Source organism: Bos mutus, chromosome 4 (assembly GCF_027580195.1).
Source record: "Bos mutus isolate GX-2022 chromosome 4, NWIPB_WYAK_1.1, whole genome shotgun sequence".
Lineage (NCBI taxonomy): Eukaryota > Metazoa > Chordata > Mammalia > Artiodactyla > Bovidae > Bos > Bos mutus.
The window spans coordinates 85,723,662-85,750,353 of NC_091620.1; the positions used below are offsets into that span (position 1 = coordinate 85,723,662).

Below are 26,692 nucleotides of genomic sequence, written 5' to 3' on the forward strand. Positions count from 1 at the left end.
AGGAAATATATTTCCAAAGTACTGTATATATGGTATCCTTAGTACATTTTAAGAGCACCATATACGTAAGAAAACAGTAAGTGAAAACACCTAAACAGAAGTTCCACAAAAAGTGAAATACAAAAAGCTAAGTCACATAAAAAATACTGACCATCAACAGTGATTAAAGAAATGCAAATTACGTCAGTGAGACAACTTTTTCCACCATCAAATTAATATTAATAATTTTTCACAGGCAAAGAAAACGTATGGTTACCGAAGGTGTAAGGGGAGAGGAAGGATGAACTGGGGAGTTGGGATTAACACACACACACTACTATGCAAGCTTAGCTGCTCAGTCACGTCCGTCTCTCTGTGACCCCACAGACAGTGGCGGGCCAGGCTCCTCTGTCCAGGGGGATTCTCCAGGCAAGGACACTGGAGTGGGTTGCCATGTCCTCCTCCAGGGGATCCTCCTAACTCAGGGATTGAACCCAAGTCTCCTGCATTGCAGGCGGATTATTTACTGTCTGAGCCACCAGGGAAGCCCACACACTACTATAATAAAACAGATAACCGACAAAGACCAACTTATAGCACAGCGAACTATACTAAATATTTTGTAACAACTTATAAGGGAAAAGAATCTGAAAAGAATATATCAATATATAGCTGAATCATTGTGCTATACACCTGAAAGTAACATGACCCTGTAAATCAACTATACTTCCATTAAAAAATAATAAGTCAATAACACTTTTCACTATTGTTTAGTACAGTATAGTTCACATCCTTCAATCTAAGATTTCTGAGGCAATTTGATAATATCTTCAATAATCAGGAATTCAGTGGTTTGTGTTGTTCTTTATATTGTTGTTTATGTATTTTCATACTACAAAGAATTAAAAACAATCAAAATTAAATTTACTCATTTGTTTGACACAGTGCTAGGCACTGTTTGAGGTGCTAAGGATACAGTATGTGTGTGTCCAGTTACTAATTCGTGTCTAACTCTTTGCAACTCTATGGACTGTAGTCTGCCAGGCTCCTCTATCCATGGAATTCTCCAGGCAAGAATACTGGAGTGCAGTAGCTTATCTTTGAAAAGAAGTAGGAAGAAAGGGATGGAGGGAGGGATTGCCTTGTCTTTATGGAACTTATAGTTACTAAGAGTGGGGTCATAAACACTAAATAATTTAAATGTATATTATGATGGATGCTGAAAAGTGATACGGAGAAAAATAAAAGCATGAAATGGGGATAGAGAGATGGCTGCAAGTTTAAGTAGGGGACCAGGGAAGGCCTGACTGAGAAGATGACAACTGAGTAGAAACCTCAAGGACATGAGGGAGAAAGACAAGCAGATACCTGAGAAGAGAGCTGCAAGCAAAGGAAGAACCAGGGCAGAAGCCCTGAGAAAAGCTTCCACAACACGTTCTGCAAAAAGCAAAGAGAACGGGGAGGCTGAAGTTGAATGAAGAATGGGGAGAATAGTAAGATGACATGACAGGCTTAACGGAGGCCAGATCATGTTGGGCCCTGCAAGCCACCATCAGATCTCTGATTCTGAATGAAGCCTGAGAAGAGCTCTGAGCAAAAGATAACACATGTTTTAATGGGATCTCTTGACTGCTCTGCTGAGATCAAACTGGACCTCAAGATGGGAAACAACAGCCATCATCCAGGCGAGGTCCTCTGGTGGTGTGGTCCAGCAGGCCAAGGGGTGAGAAGCTCGGACTCTGGCTCTTCAGAAGCAGAGCCCGAGAGTTTGCCAATGGATTGGATGTGAGACATGGGAGGACAAGAAGTCAGGGGAGACTCCAGATGTTGAGGCCTGAGTCACTGAAAGGGAGGACTTGCCAGTCAAAACCTGGGGAAGCCCACGCAGGAGCTGGAGCGGGCAAGAGCAGGGGCTCAGTTTCAGACACGTCAGGTTTGAGGCACTTACCCAAGCAGAGGCATCCAGGCTGTGCTTGTCACGAAGCCACAAGATGGCCACGCAGGAGATGGGAACTGAGAGAGGTCCATTGGCATATGGCATTTAAAACCAAAAAACTGTATGACATCACCCAGAGTGTGAGGAGGCAGGGTGACAGAAAAAATAAGGGGGTTAAGGGTTGAAGCAGGAAAGTCCCAACGTAAAGAAATCAGGGACATGAGGAAGAACTGGCAAAGACTGAGAAGGGTTGGAGTGGAATAAGAAAAAACCAGAAGCGCGGGATGCCTGAAGCCAAGTAGGCGTTTCAGTGGTGACAGAGCATGCAGCTTGGTCCAGTGATATAATAAGGCAGGGAAAGCTAAGGAATGACCGCTGAACTTATTATAGCAAAGAGGAGGTCATTGTGGACCTGGGAAAGGGCATTTTCAATGAAAGGCTGAAGTAAAAGGCTCATAAGTAGACAATGGCAGATACTCAAATGATGCTATATTTTGCAATATATCATATATTAAAATATTTTATAAGTATTACAAAAAATACCTATAAACAAACATTAATATCATTGGGAAATGCTTAAATAAGAGAGAAAAAGATACAATATCTACATAAACTATGCACTCACTTATAGCTAAAAAGGAAAAGAAAATATATAGGTAGGAAGTGTGCTGAAACATTAATGCTAGATATCCCTAAGTGGGCCTCCCTGGTGACTCAGTGGTAAAGAATCTGCCTGCCAATGGAGGGGACACAAGTTTGATCCCTGATCAGGAAGATCCCCTGGAAAAGGAAATGGTTACCTACTCCAGTACTCTTGCCTGAAAAATCCCAAAGACTGAGGAGTCTGGCGTGCTACCATCCATGGGGTTGCAGAGAGTAGGCACAATTTAGCAACTAAACAACAGTAACAAAGATGCCCTGCAGAAGCAGGAAGTTAGCAAGAGTTACAGTTGAAGAAATTCTAACAACAAAACAGGTCCCTGGGTTTCAGACAATTAAACTGTATCCCTCACTTTATACCTAGGGCAGTGGTCTCCACCTTTAGCCTGCCTCATAATCCTGTACAGGGCTGGTTGTGACAGATTGCTGGGCCTCAAACTCAGAGTTTCTGATTCAGGAGGGTGTGTGCAGGATCCAATAACCTGTATTTCTAACAAGTGCCTGGGGAATATTGACAGTCCTAGTGTTAGGATCACATTTTGAGAGCCATGGACTAAGGGGAAAGAACCTAATAAAAGTGAAGTTTTAAATAGGTTAAATAACATCCTGAATTCCAGAGCTGTAAATTGACTTGAGAATAAACTTCAATATATTCTGATCCCTGGGCTTTTGTTTCAGAGTCTTAAATCTGGTACAATTAAGAGAAGGTGTCAATTAGGATTAAATGTGTTATAAAGATCAATTCCTTTTTATAGCTGAAAAGAGTGGAAGTCACTCACTCTATAATATTTTCAAGGCAGTGATTAGTGCCCCCAGAGAAGAGGACCTGTACCTTACTCATTTCTAAAACCCCTAAAGTGCCTTAAACAAGAAGACAGTTAATCACCATTTGCTGAATAGGATGAAATGCCTGCCCTAATGAGTCTATCTCATGTTGGGTGGGTTGGAGGGGCAGGTGTTCAGAGCCTCTGGTAAGGCATTCATGCACCTCTGAGTGACTCAGAAAATGGAACCGGCTCTGGGCATATGACGCAGACAAAGGCCCTCTTTCCTCTGGATGGATACAGACCTGCGTCAGGGCAGCTGGCTGGGCACCCTGATCACTGCATGGACTCCCACTCTTATGTGGCCCCACGGCTGGGTACAACTCACCCAGCCTTGCAGGATAGGTCTGTGTGTGTGAAGATTTTGTAGAACAGGGTATGGATGCCCCAGAGCAAGCAACAGGCTGGAACAGTGAAAAGTCTGTCTGTGTTTAGTACTCTAGGAAGGGTTAGACATGGTGGTGGTTTAGTTGCGAAGTCGAGTCTGGCTCTTGTGATCCCATGAACTGCAGCCCACCAGATTCCTAAATCCCTGGGATTTCCCAGGCAAGACTACTGGAGAGGTTTTCCATTTCCTTCTCCAGGGGATCTTCCTGACCCAGGGATCCAACCTGCATCTCCTGCTTGGCAGGCGAATTCCTCACCACCTGGGCCACTGGGAAGCAGGTCATAGGAACTGATCCAGGAGTAAATGGTTTCCTCTGGATGAGATGCCCTATCATCACCACCCACAGCCTCGTACTCATGCTGTGGGTCTCAGCTTAAAAATCTCTTTTTTGGGGAATCCCTCCCACTCCAACCAGACTAAAAAGGCTATGTATACCCACTGCACACAGTTCCCATCACAACTTATGACAAATGTAATTACCTGATATACGGTGTTGCTTTGAGTCTGCCCACATGAGATTATAAAGCTCAACATGGGGAAGACCACACATCTTATTCAACATTTTACTGCTAGTACCTGGTACATGAGTACATAATAAATGTGTTTAATGTTGAAATATTACATATAACTTCAATTAAGAAAGGCAAAAAGGGATAAGAATTATCCTTGGTTTCTTCAGGGGGGCGCTTCCCCAGTGGCTCAGATGATAAAGAATCTGCAATGCATGAGACCCAGGTTTGATCCCTGGGTTGAGAAGATCCCCTGGAGAAGGAAATGGCAACCCACTCCAGTATTCTTGTCTGAAGAATCCCATAGACAGAGGAGCCTGGTGGGCTACAGCTCATGGGGTCTCAAAGAGACAGACACAACTGAGCGACTAACACTTTCTTCAGGGAGAAGGAGACGACCACCAAAATTTAACTTTTTTTTGCCATAAGCAAGAATTATTCTAGGATCCAAGGCACTGCTAAAGAATACACTCTGATAGGAAAACGTGCCACTCTATACTATGCTCTGCTATTTCTATCCCTTGTGCTAAAATATGACACTTCACAGATCTGTCAACTCTTGGTTTTACATTGTAAATATTGATGGTGTGAATACTTGCTCACATTTGCCTAAAACATGAGAAATGGTTCTGAGCATAAGAACTTGAAATGGAAAATTCACCTTCACAAGCATAGCACGCAAGATTAACTATGTTCACTGCTTGAAAACAGAAGCCAAGTCCTAACTTCTTCAGTGACAGTGTGGCTTTACACTCCCTAGGCCCTTAACCCACAGCCCATGACCTTCAGAGACTTCCTACAGAAAGGTTAAAGGTTATTTCTCAACTATTCCCATCAAAGTCTCAAACAGAAAACAGGACCATTTACAAGTCTTCTGACTTCTGACATGAATGACCCAATTTCTTAGCAAATCTTAGAATACTATAATGATAAAACTCCACTCCATCGCTATAGGGCTTCCCAGGTGGCGCCAGTGGTAAAGAACCCCCCTGCCAATGAAAGTAATCATCAGAAATGCAGCTTTGATCCCTGGGTCAGGAAGATCCCCTGGAGGAGGGCATGGCAACCCACTCCAGTATTCTTGCCTAGAGAATCCCATGGACAGAGGAGCCTGGTGGGGTATAGTCCGTAGAGAGTCAGACACCACAGAAGCAACTTAGCATGCATACATGCCATCACTACCTCCCCACCTGCCAGTTGGTACCATCCCACCACTCCACAGGAACCACTCGGGCAAGAGCACCAGTGAGCTAACCGTCAAATTTAAACTTCTCTTTTCGGGTCTCATCTTATTTGAATTTCTTTGGACCACTGACACTACAACCAACCCCCTCCTTCATCAAAGGCACTTCTCCTTTTCGCCCTAATTCCACACTATTGTGTTTCCCTGAAACCCGCTATTCCTTATCTGTTTCCTTTGGGTACTTCTCAGTTTCTGCCCCCTTTAACGTCAGTAAAACCCAAGTTCGATCTTTCACTTCTTGTGCTCACTCCTTGGATGATCTCATGCAACCCAGCAGTGTCAACCATGCCTTTCATTCAGGTGAGCTCCATGTCTCCACTCCAGCCTAGACCACGGCCTGAGCCAAAGGGCCTGCCACCTAACTGCCTAGGCCAACCCTTGAAAGGTTGGCTCTCCAGAACCAAGCTCCTTATCTCCTCTTCCTCATACTCCTCCTCATGGAGGCTGGAGGCACCAGCCTCTAGACAAAGCAGAACCTTCCATTCCCTCACCCTCCACATCTACCCACAGGCAGTTCTACCTTCCCTCTTTCCATCTTCACAACTACTCCTCAATTGAGGTTCTGTCATCCTTTACCTGGACGCTTACAACTGCTCCTGGCAGGCCTCACCTCTTTCTATGTCCCACTCCTATGTGACCTCCATACTGTTGCCAAACTATATTTTGTTACCCGTGATTTTTAAATCCTTCTATGGCTTCCCATCACCTACCAAATGAAGAGCAGCTTCTTAGCAGAATGGAAGGTCCTCTGTGATCAGCTTCTGTCTGCCTCTCAGGCTCATCTCTCATCAGGCTCCTCAGAGCATGCAGCACTCTGGTTATATCCGATTAGAGAGGAACTGTTCTGAGCTGCTCATTTTCAATCTGCACTCTACATCAAAAATGTCTTCCCCCAAACTAGCCCAACCTCACATCTGACCCTTGTTTGCTTGGCAAACTCCTACTCATCTTTCCAGACTCCTTCACCTCTTCTGCAGGGCCTTTTTTGATCCTTTCCACTAGATTTACGGCCCCTTTCTTCTTTCATGGCGACAAATCACCGCAATTGTTAGTTTCCATATCTGACTCATCCTTACCCAATTAAATTTTACTTTTTTAATTTGGAATTTCACATCAGCTGACATTTTTCCTGGCACAGTAACGGTTTAAACTCAGTAATGGTGGAATAAAAACCATTGGCCAAAAAGTCATGATTCAATCAGGATTCAGAGAAACCAGAAAAATTATATTATGTAGGAATGTAGAACAGTGAAGTAAGAATCAAGCGAGTTTGTGATTTAATTTTCCAAATTTAAATAATGCATACATAATTCAGTTAGTTCTGTTCTTTTTATGCACTTTTCTCTCATACACTCTCTCTTCTAATACCTTACTCCAACTCTGAATCATCTGTTGGCTTTTATCTTTTTGTTCCTCTGGCAGTCCCATTAATGAGTCAAAAATTCCATTGTATTCAATTCTTGGATAAGACTATTTTCTCTGAACCTCTAAAGTTTCTCTGTAGACCCTTCCTGAAACATCAGGATCAAGGTCTACTCAGCTAGCAATCATCAACTTTCATATATTTATAAAGTTTCCTTTAACTCATACTTTTAACTCATATTCATGCTCACAATTGAGACAGGCAGATCTCTTTTTATCACTATCATTTTACAAATGTAAAGCAGATACCCAGAAACCTAGAAGATATTTATCCTTTTAAGTTCCCCCTTAAATAGCTTGAAGAAAATTAATTCTATACTTTCTGATGTTTAGTCCTCACTGTTTTTTGTTGTTGTTGTTTTAATTTAAACGCCATTTATCAAAGTCACATCCTACTGGTGTCCTTCAACTGCTGGCACACTGACTGTACTGTTATTACTGTCTCCTCTTTCTGTCTGCGCTTGTGAGTCCACCCTACTGACTGGATCCCCAGCTGAGCATTCCAAAGGAATCACTTTTCTCCCCTTCTCTGCTCCATAATCAATGACTTTGACAAAGGAAGCTGTATTGTATGAGTTTCACCCAGAGTCCAATCCTCTGCAAAGAATCTTAAGTGAAACTTTGCACGTGTCCCAGCCACTCTCTTGCGAACTCAGGGGATCATAAAAAGATTCTTCCCAGGCCAGCTTTCTCTGCTTCTCCTCTGCCAAAACTAGGCAAGGAAAATGAGAGTCTATGTGATTTAGTTAAATACGATGATTTTTTATAAAAATACTGATAAATGAGGATGAGGCTGAAAGTACTGGCGGCCATGAGGTTTAGAATTACCTGCAGATTTTCCCTTCGACATCCTCTCCTTGTCATTAAGAGCCGGCTTTAGTTTCCAGCCTCATGCCCCTCCCTCACTTTCAGGGCTCTCACTGTCCTCCCCACCACATGGTGCTATCCCTTATGTGGGGCATTCCTTTTCTGTTAATAAAGAGTGGAAAGGGATTAACAGGCAGGCGTGGACACAAAAAGTTACTTTTTAGTGTTACATCTTTATTTATAAGAGTTTGGCCCACATTCCATAGCTGTTATCTCACAGGAAGGCCCCTTCCCACACATAAGCACCAGCCAACTCTTACCCTCAAAGCCTGAAAAACTCCTCCATTCTCACATTCCTCTTAAAAACAAAGTTAGATGGGGAACACGTGTATACCTGTGGCGGATTCATTTCGATATTTGGCAAAACTAACACAATATTGTAAAGTTTAAAAATAAAATAAAATTAAAAAAAAAAAAAAGCCAAAAAAAAAAAAACAAAGTTAGAGAGAAACAATAATCAATTCTATAAATTAGCTCAGTGGGTTAGACCAGAGGCCAAAGAGCAGATTCAGCCCCCTGGCCCGGCCAAAGGAACCCCTAACTCCCAGTTAAACATCTACTAACTGTTCGTCAGTCATCAGAACATAACTGGATCTGCGCGTCACCATTTCTAAAAACACAAGCCACAGGCATGTTCAGGAGCATCCTCCTATCATTTTATTTATTCCCATCAATTCGAACTTGAAACATCAAGGAACTGAGTCAAGTGAAATTTGTAAACTCACTATAATTAACTGAACACAGCCTTCTGGGACCTTCAGTCAACCCCCTGCCTCTGGTTTCACTATATCTGTCTCAGGGTGCAAACTCCATTCTGTCCGGGTCTGCATGGACAGAACATGTGCTCACCTAAAGGATCGGTCTAGCTCTAGTGGCCACCACCCCCTCACTAGCCCTCACTTTCACCTGTTTCAAGTAAAGCCTCCATCACTAAGAATTAATTTTACAAGAATCTGACTTTTCACTTAAGGAAAAAAAAATGTTTTGCATAATTGGGACTAGGGGCTGGAGGCAAGGTTTTCAGTTTGTCCTGTTACAACTACTCAATCTGAAGATGACCAAGAAGTGGGCTTTTTCTGGAAGCCTGGAAGAATGGACTATTCCCAGGTGACAGAACACAGATTAAACAACTAATTATCCTAATAAACTCTGAAATTAAACACAGCTGTTCGCTGAGCTCTTGCCCTGATTTCCCCAATTATAACACTACTGTGTGCTGGTATACATGCCTTTGATCTGAATCTCTTTCATTTCAGTCTGTCCTAGGACTGAGACTGTGGGAGAGGAAGGTGAAATATATGGATGATGGATGAGGTCTAGAATGCAGATATTCTATAATTCGAGCCTGGGTAAAATTCAAAAGTGACACAAAGGAACAAGGTCTGGTCTTGCTTCCCAGAGGGGATATTAACTAACCCATTTTTGCTACATTAAAATAAAATGACCCATCACCCTGATTCCTAGCAATCTTCCTAAAACAGTATTCACTGCTCACATCCTCCTCAACATAATCACTCAAAGTAGGTCAGAAATGTTGCTTCCTTCCCCTCATTGATTTTCATTAAGAGGATGGACTTTCTGGAACACTAAAGGGGAAGATAAACACCCAGTACAGCTACCAATGACATCCCCTGTACATTTTTGGCATTATTAAGTACAGTTCTCCCAAAAGCAGGGGAAAAAAATCTCATCACTCCTATTTATCTTTCCTGGCTGTATATCAACGATAATCTCAAACTTCAAAATACACAGTAGTAGTGCTTCAGCCAGCTGATGAACATCTCCCAAAAGGAGTACATTAACTCTGTCTTTTCTAATTTTCTAGATCACCAACCCACCTCTTCCCTAAGTACACATTCTTTTTCTTCCTAATTCACGTCCATGTTTTGCCAAAAGGATGCCAAGCGACACCACACACTGGCTTGGCAAGTCCCCGGGGCCTTATCAGGACGCTGAGTGCAAAGGAAAGGGTTTGTACACACTGGGGAGTGGCGAAGGGGGAGCTGGAAGCCCTCGGCGGCAGTGCCGGCTCTCCAAACCCCACTGGCAGGGCTTCCCCGGTCCCCTGCCCTTGGTGAAAACTCCCCTCGGCCCCAGGTCCTCAAGCCTGGCACTCCAGAAAAGCGCCGCAAAGTCCTTCAGAACCCTCAAAACACAGGAGTGCAGAAAGCATCCCCTCAAAGCCAGCAAAGCCACACATCCTCTCTCGGCCAGCTTCTCGGGGCGGGCAACTTCATCCCTGCAAACAAACGAAAAGCCCGGTCCTCTCAGGAAGGAAAGAGGTGACAGCAGAGAGCAGTAAATGGGCACGACCCTCATCCCTCACCTCCCGTCCCCCACTCTCCCCCACCCCCACCCCCCGCAAACTCCAGGTTTCAGAGCAGGTGCGGCTCACCTCCAGGCAAGGAGGAGGCGGGCGGCCGGAGGTGGAGGGCAAGTCCCCAGCCCAGGCCGCCTGGCAGCCGGCGAGTGCCCAGCAGCAGATCCAGGCGGGGCTCCAGGGCGGCGAGAGTCCGCTGTGGGGAGCCCTGGCCGGCCGCCCCCGGCCCCTCCCCCGCGCCGGCCCCGGGCGGAGGAACAGCATCTCCTTCCCGCTGCGGTCGGCCCGCCGGCCGGCTGGAAAGCAGCTTCCCGGGGTGGGGCGCGTTCTGCTACCGGGCCGCTAGGGCTGCGCGCTCAGCTCACAGCTGACAGCTCCGCTGTGCTCGCGGCCCCGGCGGCCGGCGCCCGTGCTCCCGTCACGCCGGAGGGAGGGACCGCGGGGCGCGGGCGCGGCGCGGAGGCGGGACGCGGGGCGGGGACGCGGGAGCCCGGGAGCAGGTGCAGCAGGCGGGGTCTGCGGCCCAACCCCTCCGGTCCTGGGGTGCCGCGTGGTCGCCCAGGGCTGGAGCTTCATTACACTGTAGAGAGGGAGAGAGGCCGGGGTGTCTCCCGTCCCCGGTCCCCTCTGCCCACCAGGAGGGGCGCCCCGGGAGAGCCAGAGTAAAATCCAAGACCTCGGGACATTGTTTTCCGGCGGCCGGTCTTTAAATGCTTCCTACTTCCCGCGTCACGCACAAACACACCCAGATGAGCCACAGGAGCATCCTTTCGTAAGAATCCAACTAGCTGGCGTCAGATCGAATTTGGGGGTGATTTGGATGAGCATCAAATGGCGGGGAAGAAAAGGGGAATGAAATTTAGATCCAGGTTATGACTCAGTATTCTAACTTACTTGACGAGAATAATGACAATTCCTAACCCATAGGTTGTTATGCGGGTTAAGTAAGTTGATACACTGTTAAGCACCCGAGAATGCCTGACAAGTAGATGTGGTGCGCGTTGAAATCAGTAGTGAGGGATCATGGATGCTGCTGCTGTTACTTAACGGAGATAACTGTGCAACCTTGGACAAGTAAGCCCTTTTGTTCTGGAAGAAGCAGGTTTTCCATCTGTACGATAACTGGGGTAGTCTTTTTCTTTCATTCAAAAACATGTTGAGTTGGGTGGTGGGCACCAAGTGGTGAGCAAGACGAACATTACAGCTTCCTCAGTGTTGGGGATCCCTTCCTCTAAAATTCTGTGAATGGATGAGTTATCCTGTTCTTCAAAAGGAGCACCCAGATTTATTTTAATTGAGCACCTAGAGAAATCTACCAGGCGGACCCAATGTAAGTTGACCTGAATTGCCTGTGGCACTATCCTAATGTCCCTTTAATAAACATTTCCACGTAAAATGTGCAAGTCCCTTTCTCTCTCTCTCCTTCTCTCCCTCTATCCTGTTTCATGTGTTCTGATTATAACAATAAAGCATGTTTACTGTTAACATTTTGGAAAATATTGAAGACTATCAGGAAGAACATAAAATCACTAGGGAACCCACCACCCAGAGATAATACTATTAGTGGTATTAGCATGTTGAGGTATTTCCTTCTTGGCATTTAATTGCGTCTCTGCTGCAAAACCGGGATTATAATTTGTAACCTGCTTTTATTTTTTCCTTAGTATTAATATTTTTTCAAGTCATTAAAGTCTCTGACAGCACAACTTAAGTAACCATATAATATATAATATATTCTACTGTTTGGATTATATATTATTTACTTTTGGATATTAGGCACTGTTTCTCAAGTATTCAATGTTATTAATCATTCAACCCTGTATATTCACTAGTAGGACTGATGCTACACCTGAAGCTCAAATACTTTGGCCACCTGATGCAAAGAGCCAACTCATTGGAAAAGACCTTAATGCTGGGAAAGATTGGGGGCAGGAGGAGAAGGGGGTGACAAAGGATGAGATGATTGGATAACATCACCAACTCAGTGGACATGAGTTTGAGAAAACTCTGCTGCTGCTGCTGCTGCTAAGTCGCTTCAGTCATGTCTGACTCTGTGTGACCCCATAGACAGCCCACCAAGCTCCCCCGTCCCTGGGATTCTCCAGGCAAGAACACTGGAGTGGGTTGCCATTTCCTTCTCCAATGCATGAAAGTGAAAAGTGAAAGTGAGGTCGCTCAGTTGTGTCCAACTCTTCGAGACCCCATGGACTGCAGCTTACCAGGCTCCTCCGTCCGTGGGATTTTCCAGGCAAGAGTACTGGAGTGGGGTGCCATTGCCTTCTCTGTTGACAAAACTCTATGAGATAGTAAAGGACAGGGAAGCCTGGCATGCTCCAGTCCATTGTGTCACAAAGAGTCAGACACAACTTAGTGACTGAACAACAACAGTAATTTTAGAATGAATATATATCTCCTTTTAATTTTCTATGATGCTTTTCTAAAATTGAAATCATTGGATTACATAGCATGTGCATTTTTAAAGGTTTTGGTGAATAGTGCACAAATTCCTTAAAAAAATTTTTATCAGTTGCTATCAGCAGTTTATGAGTACTTATTTCATAACTTTCTAAATTATAATGCTTCATGTATTTGCCATTTTTGTAAAAGAGCAAAATGCAACTGTTAATATTTTTTAAATGTATAGTATTTTTTTTATTTAGTAATGTTACCAAACTCATGTTCAGCTGCTCACCACTCAAAAGCCAATAATGGAGAGCCAGTGTTGGTAGAAAGAAAAGTTTGCTTTAATCAGAAGGCCAGCAATCTGAAGAGAAGGAGGACTCATGTGCCAGAACCAACTCCCCAGATTCTGCTCAGCCATGAGAGTTTTTGAAGGGAAAGGGGGGAAAGAATATCAGTGAATTACCAAGGTACAAGCTTAGATTCTGCATCATTCTTCACTGTGCACAGACTGGCTGACTCCTCTTTATCTTTTCTTCAGATGTCATCTTGCCCATGTCATCTGCCTGCAGGATTGCAAAGGGGGCTGCTGGGGGTACATAGCTGCTCATGCTTAACTATTTAATTATTCATTCTTCTTTTAATCTAGGGAAAGAATTCACAGGTTAGGCATGGCATGGTGTGCATTCAGTAGAATATAAGTCAGGAGTAAAGTCAAATTGTCTAGTGATCTCATTCCTATAATTAGATTCTTTTAGGGTTAGAGAGGAACAGGAATGAGCAAGCAGAAAAGGGACAAAAGAGCTTCTTTCAGTAACGCAATAATTTTTCACATATATTTACCAGCTATATTGTTCCTTCTCCTGTTGGTGTGTGAATTTTTCACTGACACTCTTTGACCATTTTTCTATTTCAGTTCAATCTTTTTTATTGATTTGTAAGCAGTCTTTGTAAGTTTTATATATTATACCTTTGCTTACCATATATGTCACAAATGCTCCTCTCAGTTTGTAGTCTTCTTTTTAATTTTGTTTCTGGTGACCTTCTCTGCAACAGACTGTCATTTTTATGTACTCAAATATTGCCACATTTCCTTTTGTGAGTTCTTCCTTTGTTTTATGCTCAGAGGTACTGTACCTTTGCAAGATCAAATAGATGCCTGTATTTTCTTATTTTGTTATTACTTTCTTTATATGTTTTTATTATTTAATCCATTCAGAATTTGAGTCAAATTATATTATTATTTTTGTCACCTAAGTGGGACCTAACAACATGGTTAATGGATTGAAAACAGTTTTTTCCTTGTAAAAAAATAAAAGTCATCCCAGTCACCTTAGCTTACATGACAATTACAAATTTTCCTAAATGGGACAATTTGCCACTTTCAATAAATGATTTTCTCATAGGATTTTCACCTAGAGAAAACATGTTCACCTTAAGTAATTAAAACCAGCATGCAGGCTGGTAGAGAAAGGAAAATTCTAAGAAAACTCTGTGGTTCCTTTGTACTTATTTATTTTAGAATTTAACTGTAGGTTATTCAGTTGGTTATTGATTATCTGATCAATCAGTTCAGTTCAGTCACTCAGTAGTATCCAACTGTTTGCAACTCCATGGACTGCAGCACACCAGGCCTCCCTGTCCATCACCAATTCCCAGAGTTTACTCAGACTCATGTCCATTGAGTCAGTGATGCCATCCAACCATCTCATCGTCTGTCGTCCCCTACTCCTCCCACCTTCAATCTTTCCCAGCAACAGGGTCTTTTCTAAGGAGTCAGTTCTTCGCATCAGGTGGCAAAAGTATTGGAGTTTCAGCTTCAACATCAGTCCTTCTGATGAATATTCAAGGTTGATTTCCTTTAGGATGGACTGGTTGGATCTTCTTGCAGTCCAAGGAACTCTTAAAAGTCTTCTCCAACACCACAGTTCAAAAGCATCAATTCTTCGGCACTCAGCTTTCTTTATAGTTCAACTCTCACATCCATACATGACTACTGGAAAAACCATAGCTTTCACTAGACGGACCTTTGTTGGCAAAGTAATATCTTTGTTTTTTAATATGCTGTATAGATTGGTCATAACTTGTCTTCCAAGGAGCAATCATCTTTTTATTTCATGGCTGCAGTCACCATCTGCAGTGATTTTGGAGCCCAAGAAAATAAAGTCTGTCACTGTTTCCCCATCTATCTGCCATGAAGTGATGGGACCAGATGCCATGATCTTAGTTTCCTGAAAGTGGAGTCTTAGGCCAACTTTTTCACTCTCCTCTTTCATTTTCATCAAGAGGCTCTTTAGTTCTTCACTTTCTGCCGTAAGGGTGGTGTCATCTGCATATCTGAGGTTATTTATATTTTTCCCGGCAATCTTCACTCCAGCTTCTACTTCATCCAGTCCAGCATTTCTCATGATGTACTCTGCATAAAAGTTAAATAAGCAGGATGACAATATACAGCCTTGACGTACTCCTTTCCCGATTTGGAACCAGTTTGTTGTTCCGTGTCCAGTTCTAACTTTTTTCTTGACCTGCGTACAGATTTCTCAGGAGGCAGGTCAGGTGGTCTGGTATGCCCATCTCTTTCAGAATTTTCCACAGTTTATTGTGATCCACACAGTCAAAGGCTTTGGCATAGTCAATAAAGCAGAAGTAGATGTCTTTCTGGAACTCCATTGCTTTTTTGATGATCCAACAGATGTTGGCAATTTGATCTCTGGTTTCTTTGACTTTTCTAAATCCAGCTTGAACATCTGGAAGTTCTCCATTCACATACTGTTGAAGGCTAGCTTGGAGAATTTTGAGCATTACTTTGTTCGAGTGTGAGATGAGTACAATTGTGCAGTAGTTTGAGCATTCTTTGGCATTGCCTTTCTTAGGGATTGGAAAAAAAACAGAGCTTTTCCAGTCCTGTGGCCACTGCTGAGTTTTCCAAATTTGCTGGCATATTGGGTGCAGCACTTTCACAGCATCATTTTTTAAGATTTGAAATAGCTCAACTGGAATTCTATCACCTCCACTAGCCTTGTTTGTAGTGATGCTTCCCAAGGCCCACTTGACTTCACATTCCAGGATGTCTGGTTCTAGGTGAGTGGTCACACCAACGTGGTTATCTGGGTCATGAAGAAACTCGTTTCACAGTAAAATAATTAAGGCCAGTGCTCTTGGGTTTCACTAGTAATTCCACAAAACCTTAACTCAAAAGCACCCAACTTACAGCATAGCAGAATGATCCAAGTAACCAATTTACTGAGTCAGCTGGGAAATAATGCCTTTTGACATTAGGGTGGTACCCTTCAGTGTAAAATTGTATATTGTATATATATAAAATTGTATATAATATTGTATTATCTGAACTAGTGACTAATATGTGATGCTGTTTCTCCCCAAACAAGACTTATATTAATAAAAGAAAAAATTAATATATGATTATATACATAAAATAATAAGGGAGAAACTGTGAGCAGGGACAATCATTTCCATTTCTACAATTGCTTCTGAGATTATCTGTGGCATTGATCACTTTCTTCCTCCTTCATTCATGCTCAGACAGCTCCTCAGCTGGTCATGGTTCTTTGGCTAATAGGCTGATCAAAAGCCTAATCCCTGAGTAGGTCTGAACCTTGGCGATACTTGCTATATAGGGTTGCTGTGGTCTGCCATCGGAGAAGGCAATGGCACCCCACTCCAGTACTCTTGCCTGGAGAATCCCATGGACGGAGGAGCCTGGTAGGCTGCAGTCCATGGGGTCGCTAACAGTCGGACACGACTGAGCGACTTCACTTTCACTTTTCACTTTCATGCATTGGAGAAGGAAATGGCAACCCACTCCAGTATTCTTGCCTGGAGAATCCCAGGGACGGGGGAGCCTGGTGGGCCACCATCTATGGGGTCGCACAGAGTCAGACACTACTGACATGACTTAGCAGCAGTAGCAGCAGTGGTCTGCCATTAACTTTTGGCACTGGATATCACAATAGTAGGAGGTACTCCAGAGGAATTCCTGAGCTCCATCTTAGAAACTCATAGTTAACCACTCTAGTAAACTTTATTTTTCTTCCTGGTCCATTGGCAGGAGGAGCCCAAAAAGCCAAATGGCAGTCTTAACATCCCAAATTTCAGTTCAAATGTCTCCCCCAATGGAATATTTATCCACTGAATAATAAGACCTTCAGGCTAGCAGGACTTGGACTTGGGAAGGAAAATTTTGTGCTTTGGTCATTCAGCATAGTAATAAGAAATATCACCCACATTGTACTCCTTGATTTCTGGACCAATATGTCCTGGTTTGGGGAGAAACAGCATCACATATTAGTCCCTAGTTCAGATAATATTGTATATTTTATACTGAAGGATACCATCCTAATGTCAAAACGCATTATTTCCCAGCTGATTCAGTAAGTTGGTTCCTTGGATCATTCTGCTATGCTATAAGTTGGGGGGCCTTTGAGTGAAGGTTTTATGGAATTACTAGTGAAACCCAAGAGCACTGGCCTTAATTATTTTGCTGTGAAATGAGTTTCTTGATAAAAACAATATTCTATGAGAACACATGGTATAATAAGGTAAGATGTAAATAAGGCATTAAGTCAACAGACTCAGCAAAATGGCCCAGGAAAACAAACCAGAACCAGATTGTGTTTACTCCAGTGAGGACAGAATACTGTTCACTCTATAATGGAAAGGACTCAATATAAGCAACCAGCAGGAAGGCTGCCCTCTCATTGTTATACAATATGGAGAGCTTTCTAACGGTCTCTACATCTGGCTGATTGGCATTTAGCAGTAGTGGGAGAGCCAGGTCAACCTCAGAGAGAGGCAATCAATTTCTTTATGGAGGCATATCCAATCATCATCACTGCTATGATGCACTATTGTTTATAAGCTCATTGACACAGTAAGGTCACTAGGGAAAGAAGCTGATTGACGTCAATGGTGAGTCATCTGGTTTACCTGGTCATTGAACATGTGGTGAAAATTCACATGGGATATTAATATCCCCACAGGCTAGGCCCATTTCAAGACATACATGCACATAATTCTTCCCCAATCCTCCTTATCAGCAAACCTCCAATCCTATTCTTTCCAGATTCCTTCACCAAATGGCCAAACTTTTAGCTATTACCTGTGAGCTGGTGTAGAGCTGACATCATGTCACCTTCCTGGTAAAGTTCACCATAAGGATTGTACCCACTGGAGGAGTTCCCTTCATTGTCCTTCAGAGCCACTCATGATTTATTTGTTAATCAATGTAAAAGCAGAGGATTGGTCCTTGAGTTTTTCAGCACAAAATTCTAAGGCCAGGAGGCATGAACTAAAAAATCAAAGAAAAGTTAAACCACTTGGAAGCAGAATATTATGCTGAGTTAGATAAATGTCAACACAATTTTTTTTCTGTACATACATTGTTCCAAGAATCCTCTGCCCTCTGCAATAACCAGCTTGTCTGTGAACCATATACTCAATATTTGCATGCCTATTAGCTAATATTGATATTAGGTGAGACAGGAACATTGCTAGCAACTAAAGCTGAGCCATCAGAAATCCTGTGACCTGACAATTCCTTTATCATTTTATCCACTTCCCTATTCCAAAAGAAACACAAGTATGATTGGCATGCACAGATTCTGCAAATCCATTTACCCAGATAAGAGCAGGGAAGGAAATAAATTCTAGCCCCTTAAAGGTCAGGGATATGCAATTTTTATTTCATGTAAGTGACTTCAGTCAAATAATTTGGAAGAAAAGACTAGGTGAGTGGATGCAGATTTTTTTTAAGGTTTTAAATGTTAAGCACTGTAAAGAAGTCAACAACTGAACCTCAGGAAAGGATTGGCCTTTAAAGATCACTGAGCCAAATCCCATCTCAAATCCCTGAATCCTCTTGGCAAGTCTCCCTCAAATGACTTTCCAGACTTTAAAAAAATTTTCAGTGACTGAGAAGTCACTACCTTTGCAGACAGTCGTGTAAGGAAGTCTTTCTTCAGGGGAGCAAAATATCTGTGTCACAGTCACAGTTCTAACTCAGGCCCAAACAGGCCCTCTTTCAGTGACAACCCTTCCAATAGCTTCTTCTATCATAATCTTTTCTCCAAAATAAGTGTCCCCAATTTCTTCCACAATTTTTCACATGATCTGACTTTACATTCACCTCAATTTTCCAATATTCCTCTTGAAAGTATACATTTAAACTGAAGTAGTAGCATAGATTTAGTATACAATAGAGTAGAAGTATAATTCCGTATATTCTAAAGAGACTGTAGTTTTTTCAACTTAATGTCCAGGTGGATTTTTCTGAAAGTTGCACCAATGTTCACTCTGATGGCTAATATTCACTAGGAGCTCACAATGTGCGAAGTACCTTGAAGAGGGCCTCATATGCATCATCTCATTTAATTTTCCTGACAACCACCTGTGAGAAAGGCACTATTTTTATGCCACTTGCAAATAAGGAAAATGAGGTTTAGAAAGAATAAGTACCTTGAAAAGAAAGTGAAAGTGATAGTCGCTCAGTTGTGCCAGACTCTTTGGGACCCTATGGACTGCAGCCCACCCGACTCCTCTGTCCATAGGGTTTTCCAGGCAAGGATACTGGAGTGCCATTTCCTTCTCCAGGGGATCTTCCTGCCCCAGGGATTGAACCCAGGTTTCCTGCACTACAGGCAAATTCTTTACTGACTGAGCTACCAGGGAAAGACTTAAATGTGAGTGAGTGAGTGAAAGTCGCTCAGTTGTGTCTGACTCTTTGCGACCCCATGGACTATACAGTCCATGAAATTCTCCAGGCTAGAGTACTGGAGTAGGTAACCGTTCCCTTTTCAGGAGATCTTCCCAACCCAGGGATCGAACCCAGGTGTCCCGCATTGCAGGTGGATTCTTTACCGTCTGAGGCACCAGGGAAGCCCAAAGTACCTCACCTAAGGTCAAATACCCTATATAAGTGGCAGAATTTGGTCTGTCCCAGGATTTCTGGGAAAGTAGCAGCACCTATTGGAGAAGGCAATGGCACCCCACTCCAGTACTCTTGCCTGGAAAATCCCATGAACGGAGGAGCCTGGTAGGCTGCAGTCCATGGGATCGCTTAGAGTCGGACACGACTGAGCAACTTCACTTTCACTTTTCACTTTCATGCATTGGAGAAGGAAATGGCAACCCACTTCGGCATTCTTGCCTGGAGAATCCCAGGGGGGCTGCCATCTATGGGGTCACACAGAGTCGGACACGACTGAAGTGACTCAGCAGCAGCAGCAGCAGCAGCACCTATTGATACTTAGTATGTGCCAAGACTGTGCTGAGCTCTCACTTCAAACAGTTAAGTAGTTAGTATTAATATTCCCATTTTACACATAGGGAAACTGAGACTTTGAGAGATATAACAAAATGATTAGAAATCATGAACTAGCTTATCTGAACAAGTTCAGTTTATATACCCAGATTTGGGATTTTTAATTACCCCTTATAAAATTAATCTTGCTGGATTCAGTCCATTACTCTGTCAATTTTTTTTACAAATACTGATTTGTTCCAAAGTATTTTTATCTCTGCTCCATTTTTATAACTGCAAGTTTTACAAGAAAGTTTCCATGTGTTCAAGTTACCAACAAATTACACTGCATGGAAGGAGACATAGGAAAGAGTCACGCACAAACCACTAGAACCGTCTTTCCAGATGCTATCAACATACTCACCAGACCATATCAGCCAGTCATTCAACCTTTAATACACTATGTAGTCTGGGCCATATTTCTCCATTTTGTCCACAAGGACACAATTTCTTGTATCTTACTGAAATACAGATTTGTCATCCCAGCTCAAACTTAACAACCTTATCAAAATAGAATCATATTAGTGTGAAATAATTTAGAGATAGTAAATCTATCTTGGATCTCAGTGATCTTTGTGTGTTTCTAAGTATTTGTTATGTTTTCAAAATAAAACAGTAAATTAAATGTATTTGCAGTTGCTTTCATTCTCGTGATGCTATATTTTTATTCATGTAATTAGAGACAGCACTTTCTCCATCATTAAAATGATATCTGAGTTCCAGTGCCTTCCCACTTAGTCTTCTGAGTTGATTTTTGACTCTTGTGACTTGATTTTTATAATCCATGCTTGTGATCTTGACCTCTTGGGCATCTTTAAGATTGGCAGTATAATTTTAGACTTTTGTTTGTATTTCCTATTTTGCTAAGCTGATAGTTTTACTTTTTCCATCATTGAATTACCCATCAACTATAAGTAAATTATCTTCTCCTGACAGTCATCCAGAAGCTTTTGACAAATAGAGGCTTGGCACCTGAGTAATAATCCTTTAAGACCACGAATCTGTCATAGAACCTTTCCTGGCTTTGAAATGCTGTGATATATTCAGTAGATTTGGCAGTTTTCTGTTACCTCTGATTTCACTGCTTGGCATTTAATGTTCTTCTTTGTGTAAAATAATGTTTCCTTGTATATATATGGCTGAGTCTCTTCATTGTTCACCCAAATCCATCTCAACATTGTTAATTGCCTATACCTCAGTACAAAATAGAAAATTTTTAAACAAAAAAATTTTTCATTAAAAAAATAGCATTTCCTTTCAGTATTACAATGATATCTCTTTTTAAAACATTTAAAGCAATATTATAGATTTAAACTTAAGTTAATTTAGGCATCTGAATGCTACCACATATGACTGTAATGTTATTCACAAAGATAACGACCACTAAGAAGCATAGGAATTGCAGCATGTTTCTTTTGACACTGCCTTTCAGAAAACACCTAGATTTCAACATGTCAAAACATGAAAAATATGTAACTCAGATAACTGAAGAAAAACAATAGCTATGCTAGTTATTGAGGCTATGGTACAAATTGTGCCCATGTTTCAAAGTCGTGCAAAACTGAAAACTTTCAACAGTATTTTCCTGGCCTCCATTCCCCATTTACAACCTGTAACAGAAGATGAAGATGTCTGATTAGGAAATGACAAAGGTCAGACATCTGTCTAATATTATGAAATGCTTTGTTCAAGATACTTTGCATTTTTCAACTAATTACCAAATTTCTTCACATAATCTTGTAAATCTTTTGTCCTGTCCCAATTAGCTTTGTTTTAAATGTATCTGTAAAGCTATTATCCCTTTGAGAGATACGAAAGGTCACTTTCTTTTTTTAAAACACAGAATTATTCAACAGAGCTTAATAACTACACTGCTAATGTAATTCTTACTATACCTCTGAGATGAAATGCTCCTTGAGATAGATTCAGACCAAGTTTCATTTGTAATGTTAATGTATTTTGCCTGAGAAAGCCTCAGCTGTTACACTTCCCCACATGCTGACCAAATCCTAATGAGGTTTTGGTACTACAGTAAAGAAAGACATATCTTTTCACTTTTCGTCTTGGTTCAGAAATTAAAATTACATTAGCCATTTGCAGTATGCCTATTAGTGTTCCTTTGATAATTTTCTGATCCTTAGCATTTATAAAGTAGACCTTGAATTTTGATACTACAAATCCTGATTGACAGTTAATGATTCTTTTCCTTATTAATAAAATGGAGTGGCCTGAGAAATTGATAGAGATGCTCTGTTAAAATAACATCATAACCTAAAAGGTAAGATAAAATAAGCAAAACAGAGCAGGAACCAGCTCAGTTCTTCCTCTTCAAAATGAGGGGGGGAATTTGTTTCTAAATATCGTGTCCTCAGTATTACAACTCAGATGAATGTTACTCATGGAAGAAAAACCAAGATGTGGTTTCAAACCTATTCAGAAAATAATTTTTTTTCCCTAAGCAATGGAAGAAAGTAAGTATATAAACCACATTAAGCCATTGTCAGAAATCAAGATTATTCGTATCAGACACCCTGAATAAACACCAACATTTTTACTTGTTTCACACCCCCATTCTTCATCTCACTCTAGTTTACCCCTGTTTATAATTGCTAGAGTTTAGCTAACTCTTTGTTTTTGGATATTTTATTTATTTGACAGGGCCAGGTCTAGTTGTGGCACGTGGGATCTTCAATCTTCATGCAGCATGTGAAATCTTTGTTGTGGCACATGGGATCCAGCTCCCTGCCTAGGGGTCGAACCCAGCTCCCCTGCATTGGGAGCACGGAGTCTTAGCCACTGGACCCTCAGAGAAGTCCTGAATTTAGCTAAGTCTTGATTCTACTATTAGCCCTGCATAAATGACACATTTTAAACTGTATAAAATTGAGAAGTTAATACATCTATTAATGACTCTCAGTCCCCCACTAATTTAAGCTCAAATGACAGGGCTTAGAATTCACAGCCCTTCTCATTCTGGCCTCAGCCTAACTTTCAATCCTTGTCATTAACCATTTCTTTGAAATTGCTTATGATCCAGTCACTTATGAGATAACATGCAATTATCTCAGCTGCTCCATGATTTTTTTATCTCTACACCTTTGTTTACATTCTTTGGTCATTTACCTGAAATGAATGTCCAGGTATCGATCTCCCCCTGTCTATCCTACAAAGTAAGCTAAAATATCACTTTTTAAATAATGATTTGTTTTAGCCCCCAAGTTGTGTACGAGCATTTAGTTTATATGATCTTTATTGAATTTATTATTTACACCTATAAATGATCAAGTAATCTTTGAAATCCAAGGACCTTTCAATATACTTTCTGGCAGCTTCTGCAGTGTAACATAGCACCTCACATTACATACTTCTCAGTAAATATGTATAAGAGCGTGAATAAATGAATAAATGTCTAGTCTCTGGTCTTATATTTATGCTATCTATTATTCATAAAGCAACCTCTCATTTTTTTTCATGCCAATCTAAACTTATTATAGGAATAAATTATTTTCAAGGACTAGGAAAAAATCCATTTTCAGTAATGTGACCCATGACACCATGCCACTGAAAATAATTAAAATAATGAAAAATATTTTAACTATATCTCATATTAGCAAGAAAATAAGGCCCCTCAGAAACCAAAAACTAAGTAAATACAGGAATCCAAAGAAGTAAGCTGAACTTTGACTCTGGCTTTCACTTTTGAGGACATTTGCCCATGGAGGTGAATTTGGGTTTCTGTATTCATAGGTTACAAGGAGATAAATCCTGGGAGCTACCTGACCAAGATGAGCAATCTGATAGGAGATGCCTTGATAAATCAGGTACCTCACAGGCCTAAACTTTCCCAGTATATGTGAACTAGAAATAAATCCAGAGGACAGCAAGGAAAATGGCCTATTATAAAATGTGTCATTGGGTAGAAGCAAACACTAAATCGCCCCTTGGAATTCCTACCCACAAGCTGGCCCTCACTTGAACTGGTAGCTGAATCTCATACCACCTGGGTACATCCAAAAAATCCTCAGGCAAAAAATTTAAAGTGTTTCTATGTTGGTAGAGTTCCCCAAAATTTGGCAGGAGCAAAAGCAAGTAGTCACTGGAGATATAAATTGCAAATACAGGGCTTAAAAAATTCAAAAGATAAAATTCCCACACATATAAACTTAGAGTTTAAAAACTCACACAGGGTTTCGCTGGTGGTTCACTGGTGAAGAATTCACCTACCAACGCAGGAGACACAGGTTCGATCCCTGGTCTGGGAAGATCCCACATGCCACGGGGCAACTAAGTCCGTGAGCCACAACTTCTGAGGCTGTGCTCTGGAGCCTGGAAGCTGCAGCTACTGAGACACATACTGAAGCCTGAGCACCCAAGACTCTGCTGCACAGGAGAAGCCGCTGCAGTGAGAAGCTTTGCACCACAACTAGAGAGGAGCCTCTGCTTGCTACAACTAGAGAAAGCTTGCATACAGCAACAACGACCCAGAACAGCCAAAAACAAATAAGTAAAACAATAAATTTCTAAAAACTCTTACAACATATCAGGAAACAAGACACCTAGAGTCAGTGGTAAATAGAAACAACAGATAGCAAAGTCAGATATGTAAAGATTTCAGATATTGGATTTAGAAGACAGGGACGAAATATTAAACTTATCTATTTTAAAAATTAAAAGGACAATGAAAATATAAGAGAAAAATAATAATGAATGTTTTAAAAAGACAAAACTGGTTTGAGAGAGCAAGAAAGAAGGAAGGAAGGAGGAAGAGAAAGAGGAAAAGAAAGAGGAAAAAAGGAAGGAAAGAAGGATGAAAAGAAAGAAAGAAAAGGGGTGGGAACTACATAGAACACTTAGAAATTAAAGCTATTAAAAGTGGAATAAAAAAACTCAATAGACTCTCCTTTCCCATTCTATTTCCCTTTCTCTTGGCCCAGCCCAATAATTCAACCTTGATTTTTTTTTAATTAGCAAATTGTCTTACCTAATAAAGAGTATTTACAAAAACTACCACTAAATGTCATACTCGATGATAAAAACTTACCTTTCTTGATCAGGATAATGACTAGAATGCCCAATTTTTCAGCTTTTTACTGGAATTTCTAGCCAATACCAAAAGGAAATAAACAATAGACAGGATATAGGGGAAGAAATGAAAATATCATTACTTTCACAAGATATGAGTGTTATGAAAATTCAACAGAACTGTAGATAATTTCTAGAATAAGAAGAGTTTAGTAAATTTGCAGGGTAAAATCTATTACATTTTATACATCAATAATACATAACTGAAAAATATTTTTGAAACCAAAATAAAAATTTATAGAATACTCAGAAATAGACTTAATAAAACTATGCAAAATCATTATGGACAAAAATATAAAGCTATGCTGAAGAACATTAAAGACCTGAATAAATCAAGAGATATATCATGCTCATGAAATAAAAGAGTAATATCATATAGATGTGAAGAAGGGAATGGCAACCCACTCCAGTATTCTTGCCTGGAGAATCCCTAGCACAGAGAAGCCTGGCGGGCTACAGTCCATGGGGTCACAAAAGAGTCAGACTGAGTGACTAAACAACAAACAACAATCATATAGATGACAGCTCTGTAATTATGTAAATTCAATGCAATGCCAATAAAAATCCCATCAGATGTGTGTGTGTACAAATTAACATGCTGAGGCCAAAATTTGTAGTGAGATTCAAGGATCAAAAATTGTCAAGCTACTGTTTCAACTGAGGGAGAAAAAAAAAGTTTAGAAAACTTGCCTTACTAGAATAATAAGATTTTCAATACAGTTATAGATATTTAAATCAGCTGTTATTTACACAGATTGACAATTAGAGAAAAGAAGTAGAGTAAAAAGCTTAGAAATAGACATGTATTTATCAATTGATACATGACCAAGGTGGTTTTAAAAGTTCATGAAGGAGAAATTGACTTTTCAAGGCAGTTCTGGGATAACTGAGTATCCATAAGCAGAAAAGATGATATTGTAGCCTTACCTGATAGCATAAATATTCAGTTTTGTTTGGATTAAATATCTACTGGATTAAATATGTGACTGTTAAAAATATAATTAAAATACAATATAGGAAAATATAATCATGACCTCACACCACAGAAAAATTCTTTAAAATGTGCAACATAAAGGAAATGATTGATAGAATTTACATAAAAATAAAGAATTTTGTTTCTCAAGAGATACCATAAAAAGATTAAAAACAAAGGGGCACAAAGAAGATATTCCTGGCAGAAGGATTTATATCTAGAATATATAAAGAATTCCTATGAAACAGAATGCAGCATCCAACAAGTTTATTAAAAGTATCCTTCCAACAGATTTAACCTGTCTACAAAAACTTCCTAAATCTCTACCTCAGTGACCCCTAGCCATATTAATTTTGGTAAATTTAACATTGAAGTAATCTTGTTTTTCCTAAAACTGAGTCATCCAAGTTCAAAACTTGTAGTCACACTTAACATTTACCTGACTTTGCTTTCCATATTCAATTATTTATCAAATACAATCAGTTCTTTTTCTGCAAGTCTTCTCACATTTTTGTTCTTTCCACCACCATGTCATCTTCATGATTCAGAACCTCATTTTCTTGACTTGTGGTAAATTCCTAACTGGTCTCCCTGCCTCAAAGTTCTCTTTTACAATTTTCCTGGCTGTTGCTCAACAAATCTAGATTCATCCACCTAAACCACACTTTATTTTTCAATGAAAACATATTTAATCACAACCATATAACAAAATGTTGTTTAATCTGATCTAAGAATAGGGGGTGGCTTTTTTATTACACAAGTCAAGAAATC

At 40.9% G+C, this 26,692-nt stretch overlaps 1 protein-coding gene across 1 annotated transcript in view; it reads right to left on the reverse strand.

The window, feature by feature from the left end:
• Window positions 1-10,638, reverse strand: part of ELAPOR2 (endosome-lysosome associated apoptosis and autophagy regulator family member 2) — a 223,755-nt gene extending 213,117 nt beyond the window's left edge. Inside the window, exon 1 of the mRNA XM_070369712.1 lies at window positions 10,224-10,638. Within this exon, the coding sequence (XP_070225813.1) occupies window positions 10,224-10,412 (189 nt within the window). The 5' untranslated portion in view covers window positions 10,413-10,638. The remainder of the gene's footprint in view (window positions 1-10,223) is intronic.
• Between the last annotated feature and the right edge of the window lie 16,054 nt (window positions 10,639-26,692).